This window comes from Nicotiana sylvestris, chromosome 12 (genome assembly GCF_000393655.2).
Source record: "Nicotiana sylvestris chromosome 12, ASM39365v2, whole genome shotgun sequence".
NCBI classification, from domain to species: Eukaryota; Viridiplantae; Streptophyta; class Magnoliopsida; order Solanales; family Solanaceae; genus Nicotiana; species Nicotiana sylvestris.
This window is the reverse complement of record NC_091068.1, coordinates 53,961,026-53,967,411: the sequence shown is the minus strand read 5'-3', so window position 1 is coordinate 53,967,411 and position 6,386 is coordinate 53,961,026. Positions and strand designations below refer to the sequence as shown.

General features: G+C 37.2%; 1 protein-coding gene across 1 annotated transcript; it reads left to right on the top strand.

Moving 5' to 3' along the window:
* The first annotated feature begins 545 nt into the window (after positions 1-545).
* LOC104248719 (pentatricopeptide repeat-containing protein At1g80270, mitochondrial-like) lies at positions 546-6,095 on the top strand. Its single transcript, XM_009805023.2, has 3 exons — positions 546-693; positions 2,093-2,684; positions 4,634-6,095. The coding sequence occupies exons 1-3, from the start codon at positions 659-661 to the stop codon at positions 5,879-5,881; spliced, it is 1,875 nt and encodes a 624-aa protein (XP_009803325.1). The 5' UTR covers positions 546-658; the 3' UTR covers positions 5,882-6,095.
* Positions 6,096-6,386: the final 291 nt, after the last annotated feature.

Here is a 6,386-nt window from a genome sequence, read left to right as displayed (position 1 = left end):
TAACACTAAACAATGCAGTAAGCCATTCCAAGCCTGCTTGACCCACACACCTCCACAGTTCAACCGGAATCTCGTCTGGCCCGGTAGCTCTGCCCCTTCTCATCTTACGCATTGCCTCCATGACTTCATCGATCTCAATGTCCCTACAATTACTTACTTCATGGTGACTGTCGGCATTCCTCGATTCCCCAAGTATAATATCCTGATCCCCTTCTTCACTTAGAAGTTTATGAAAGTAGGTCTGCCACCTCCTCTTAATCTGGTCATCTCCCATCAAAACTTTGCCGTCATCATCTTTTATGCACCTCACTTGGTCCAGATCCCGAGTTGTCCTCTCTCTCGCCTTAGCGAGTCGGAATAACTTCTTCTCCCCACCTTTGTTCCTTAGCTCCTCATACAGACGAGCAAAACCTTTGTTCCACAGTTCAAATTTGGAATACTAGCTTAAAAAAAATGATTTACAAAGATATGTAACAAATTTAGCCCCTAGTTTTCTTTATTTGCTAGTTTCCCCCATCTTAAGGCTAATAAAACAATATCTAAAACGCAAACTCAAAAGAGAGGGTTTTTAGGGTTTAAGGATTCTTTGGTTTCTTCCATTTTCGGACTCTTAACTCATACCCACGCTCACATTTACCCTTTGCGAAACCAATCAAACATGTGGGCAATTCGTCGAGCCTCTCCTTCCTTCAAGTAATTCCATCTCTGAGCTCTGAATTTCTGTTCTTACAGTTCTCTGTTGATTGTTTTTTTTTTTGATGCATTTTGTGTCTGTTTGTTTTAAATTTTTGTTTTTTATGACTCATTTTGCTTTGTGAAGTTAGGTTCATTCAAGAAATGCTGATTCTGTAGTATGTGTAGTGTTGAAGGAAATGGAGAACCAACTAACCAATCTCCCTTGAAAAAGGTTCTTGCACCATTTCCATACCAGCCCTTGATCTTGTACAATTGGAGACAAGAATTTTCCGTCTGGTGTGTTTAACATGGGCCAAATATGACTTCCTTCATGTCCCTTATTGCATATATCCCAACTCTTATTCCCTACTTTCGACCTTCAATACTAAAAAAGTACTACCAAAACATTACCCTTGTACCCTCTACTGCTAATTGTGCAATTACCATTTACTGCTTAATCTTATGAAAGAATGATAAAATTGATTTTCCTAAGTTAAAAATTTTATACTGAAAATATTTTTCAAGGACATTTTCCTTCATACTAAACACATCCAATTTTGCTGTTTTTTTATCCATTCTGAGTTGTTTGGTGAATCAAATATGGTTCATATTGTGTTTACCTGTAGGGGTTTCTGAATAGAAAACTACTGCTGTTTTGGGTAGGAAAGGTTTGTCGATTATTCTTTGTTAATATCATAATCCAGTTAGTTAGCATCCAAGTGTGTGGCCTAGTGGTCAATGAAGTGGGTGAGAACCATGAGGTCTCAGGTTCAAGTCCTAGTGGAGGCAAAAAATACTAGGTGATTTCTTCCATCTATCCAAGCCTTGGTGGATAGGATTACCTAGTACCTGTTGTTGGTGGGAGGCGACGGGTATCCCCGGAATTAGTTGAGGTGCGCGCAACGTGGCACGGACACCACAGTTATAAAAAAAATCATAATCCAGTTAAGAAACATAAAGGGGAGTTCTTCTGCACTTCTACGGTCTTGTTACTGGATCTTCGAGAAACATGTCTCCCGCAAAACTGTGTATAGACTACTGTAGAGGTTACTTTTGCTACAGAAGAAAGTAAAATTTTGCATTGAGATATCATTTCTGGAGCATTTTTCAAAGCTTGTTTGGATATAATGTAAACGACATATGATAGCCACACCAGTTGAAAATAGAATATAAGGGTAGTGTTTTGGTGATAACTTTGAGTATTAGAAATTTACAAGAACGCTGTCATGTTGGTTAAGGCAAGTGATATAGAGTAGGGAGTGCTAGGATTGTTACTTTCAAAATTTATTCATCTTCGCTATTTTTTTAACATAACTATGTGTGTCAATTCCTTAGGGAGAGAGGGAGGGAAGGATTGAGCTTTTTCTAGCATAAATTATGGGTACTTAAATTGATGAAATTTGATTATCTGCTCCAGGAAACAAGTGTTCACCGGCGGGCACTCTCGAATTTGCTATGCCACTTCAGAAATATCAAGTCAGTGTTTGAAAGGATATAGTGATGGGTTTACAAAGGCTTCAGATGTAATTTCAGATAGACCTCTTGCATTTAGAGGATTCCAAGGAACAACTCATGGTTTTCTCAGATTATTCATGGAAAACCGAAGTTTCTCTTCACTAACTGGCACAAAGAGCAGCGGAGAGGAAGATAGTGATTCAGATGATGGGTTTTCAGAGCTTGAATCTTCTACTGAAGCAATACAAGAAGCCAACAAAGACGTCGAGTCAGTCTCTGAGCATGAGCTCTCCGAAGATGATGTTGATGGTGAAGATGTGGAAGCACCTCGAGAGTTAGAGCTGTCTGATACTGAGACTGATGTTAGCAAACGAAAGTCTCCAAGAAAAAGAGTTTCTTCAGCATTATACAATGCTATTGTGGCTGCACCAGCTGTATCTGTTCATAAAATTATGGATAAATGGGTTGAAGAAGGAAATGACGTGACACGGGCAGAAGTAGCAGCAGCGATGCTTAATCTTCGTAAAAGGCGTATGTATGGGAGGGCACTGCAGGTAATCTTTGTCTTTTATATTAGATCAAACATCTTGTTTTTATTTTGATGCATTTACAGGTTTTACCATTGGGGTCTTGAAATGCTAATTGTGTTTCTTTTCATAAAAAATGATCATTGTTTGTTTACATTAGTTGCATGGTCATTGCATTTATAGATTTCAGTTTATACCATGTAAACTCAGCAATCATTAGAGATTTATGAAATAATGAAGCTTGAACACCAGGAAATCACTTTTTCCAATAATCTAGGATTTACCACAAGCATTTACTCTCTAGTTTGAGAAACTACAAGAAAAACTTCGGTAATACATTATGATCAAAACTTCTCTAATTACTCTTAGCAAAGACGGAAAGGTTTTTTTTTCCTGAAATCTCATTCCCTCGTGATATATGTTTTTATGTTTATTGTGTCCTCATTATGGAAAGTCGAAACCTATTTTGAGATTGACTTGGCTCTTAACATGGCGAAAATGGAAAATAGCATATCAATCAATCTATGAACTGTATGCCAATCCCATATTATTTGGGGTTGTGATATGAATCTTTTATATATTCAGGTCTATCTTGGTTCATTCGTTCCATACTAGAAAGTAATGTGTTTGTTAGAGCGCCTCACTTTGGTCGAGGGAATGAGTTGTTGTCTTTTTATATAGCTTTGAACAAACCTCTTGAGCTAGCTTTTGAAGTTGAGTTAGATCTAATGTCTATTTCTTTAACATGGTATTATTAGAGCTAGACCTATGCCTGTTGTGTTTTCCAATTTTTGGCTCCACTTGTTATCCACGTTCCAAATGTCCAGACCTGGGCATGTAGAGGGGTTAGAGTGTTCCACATTGGTTGAGTGACTGATTTGTTGTCTCCTTATATGGTATTGAATAATCCTCACGTCTTGAGCTAGCGTTTTTGGTTGAATTTGGCGCAGTCCATCTTCTTAACAGTCTAATTAGGGGTTTTCTAAAACTAAAGGTTCTGTAAATCTCGCTGTTATAATAGTAACAACTAAGCTTCAACTGTGTCACATTCTCAGTTAAGTTTGCATTTATTGTAAGAGATTGTAGGTTTTCTTGAACAACTTTCTTCCATGTGATTTTGGGTCCTCTTTTACCACCTTCAGTCACCATAGTAGTGCACCTACAAAATGGTGCATTTGGAGGTTTGTGTAGGATATGACCAAACCATCTCAAATAATCTTCTCTCATTTTATGGTATATGTGTGTTATCGGCACCCTTTGTCTGGTGTAATCATTTTTATTTTTCAATCTTGTATCATTGCAAATCCATCTTTACACTTCATTTATATGATTCCAGTTTTGTGAATATATTGAGTCCTTAAGGCCCAATATACACTCCAATTTAATACTCCCTCTGTTTCAAAAAATTGGCACTATTACTATTTGGGAAGTCTACGAGGTTGTTCTTTGGCCATGTTTTTCTTAAATATTTTATAAATATTTTGAATTATGAATTTTTATTACTTATAATACTTTTTATGTAGTTTCCGAAAATATAAATTTTATTTTCAAAACCTTGAAGAATCTATGTCCAAATTCATAGGCAAAGTTAAGTACTTTGACCCTCGTACTCCGAACTATGCCAATCTTTTTGAAATGGAGTATTAATTTTCTCGCTATCATTCTATACAAATAGCCTTTCACGTATTAGGTGTTTTCATATTTCTAGCACTCCTATAACACTTTTCCATTTCAGCCATCTCATTTTAATTATGTCTGCTACATCTTCCATTTTAGCCATCTCATTTTAATCGTGTGTGCTACATCTTCATCTATCACGTCATTATAGTGGAAGGCTGAGATTGGACATTTGATGTCTTGCATTTTAGACTACAATCCTGTCCAAACTCACCTCACCTACGCCCTTCTTGGTTTTGTCGATTTCTATTGTCATCATCTTGCTTTTATTCAAGTATAGTAATTCTTGCTTTTGGCAGCTCTCTGAGTGGTTGGAGTCAAAAAAGAATCTCACTTTTACTGATAGAGACTACGCTTCTCGTGTTGATTTAATTGCTAAAGTCCGTGGTCTACAAAAGGCAGAAGATTATATTGGGATGATACCAAAGTCTTTCAGAGGTGAAGTTATTTATCGCACTTTATTGGCTAATTGCGTCGCTGAAAGTAATCTGAAGAAATCTGAGCAGATTTTTAACAAAATGAAGGACCTTGAACTCCCATTAACATGCTTTGCTTGCAATCAGTTGCTCCTTTTATATAAGAAGACTGATAAAAAGAAGATTGCCGATGTTCTCTTACTAATGGAGAAGGAAAATGTGAAGCCGACCCTTTTTACTTACAAAACATTGATAGATGCTAAGGGGCAATGCAATGACATATCCGGAATGGAGCAAATTGTTGAAACCATGAAGGCTGAAGGGATAGAACCTGATATCAACATAAAGAGCATCTTGGCAAAGCATTATATCTCAGGTGGTCTCAACGAAAAGGCGGAGAATGTCCTAAAAGAGATGGAAGGAGGAGATATAAAGGAAAATCGCTGGGCATGTCGTAGTTTGCTTCCTCTTTATGCAGCTCTTGGAAGGGCTGACGAAGTTGGTAGAATCTGGCAAGTTTGTGAGTCTAATCCTCGGCTAGATGAATGTGTGGCTGCTGTCGAAGCTTGGGGAAAACTGCATAATATTAAGGAGGCGGAAGCAGTCTTTGATAAGATGGCAGCAAAATGGACAACACTCTCATCGAAGCATTATTCAGTTTTATTGAGAATTTATGCAAGTCATAAGATGCTGTCGAAAGGAAAGGACCTTGTGAAGCGTATGTCTGACAGTGGTTGCCGAATTGGGCCATTGACTTGGGATGCCTTAGTCAGACTTTATGTTGAAGCAGGAGAAGTGGAAAAAGCAGATTCGATATTGCATAAAGCTGCAGATTCGAACCGCTTGAGGCCAATGATTAACTCTTATTTGGTTATTATGGAACAATATGCAAAGAGAGGTGATGTTCATAATACTGAGAAAATGTTTCACAGAATGAGACAAGCAGGATATGTTTCCCGAATTTCCCAGTACCAATGCCTTATTCGGGCCTATATAAATGCCAAAGCTCCTTGTTATGGAATTGCTGAGAGAATGAAAGCGGATAGTATATTCCCAAACAAAGGATTGGCAAACATGTTGGCTCAGGTTGATGCATTCAAGAAGACTGCTGTGTCTGATTTGTTGGATTGATGTATGTACCCTATCTTGAGATATCAGTTGTAGGCTCAACACTTTTGAGATATCAGCTTCACTAGGTTTTCGTGTTCCTATTCTTGTTTTTTTACTACATTTTGTTTTTAAATAATTTTGTATTAAAAGTGGCCATCTATTACCTACTGCCGAAGGAATCTTTGTGAAAAATCAATTGGTGGTGTATTTAAGGTGTCAGATGGTTGAGCCTAGATAGCTATCTTCTTTGATTTCTCGATAAAGAGCAATATGACCAACAATGGTTCGAATGTATATAAAAAGGATTTTTTTAGACTTCTTACTATTAGATAATGTCCATAAATCTCATGTGCAAGTTGGAATCTTGTTATAAACCAACAAGAAAAACCAGAACAAAAATAGGAACCTCTCAACCAAGAAGCCAACTATTATTTATTAGCAACGGATAATAATGAAAGTATTTTTTTCTTCCCAAAATTAAACGATAAAAATGGAAGAAAGATATACTACCTTTTATGGCTATTGC

Excerpts from the sequence above, each read along its gene's own strand:
- LOC104248719 (XM_009805023.2), top strand. The coding sequence starts at position 659 with ATGTGGGCAATTCGTCGAGCCTCTCCTTCCTTCAA. Across the intron at positions 694-2,092 it reads CGAGCCTCTCCTTCCTTCAA|GAAACAAGTGTTCACCGGCG; the intron begins GTAATTCCATCT and ends TATCTGCTCCAG. Across the intron at positions 2,685-4,633 it reads TGTATGGGAGGGCACTGCAG|CTCTCTGAGTGGTTGGAGTC; the intron begins GTAATCTTTGTC and ends TGCTTTTGGCAG.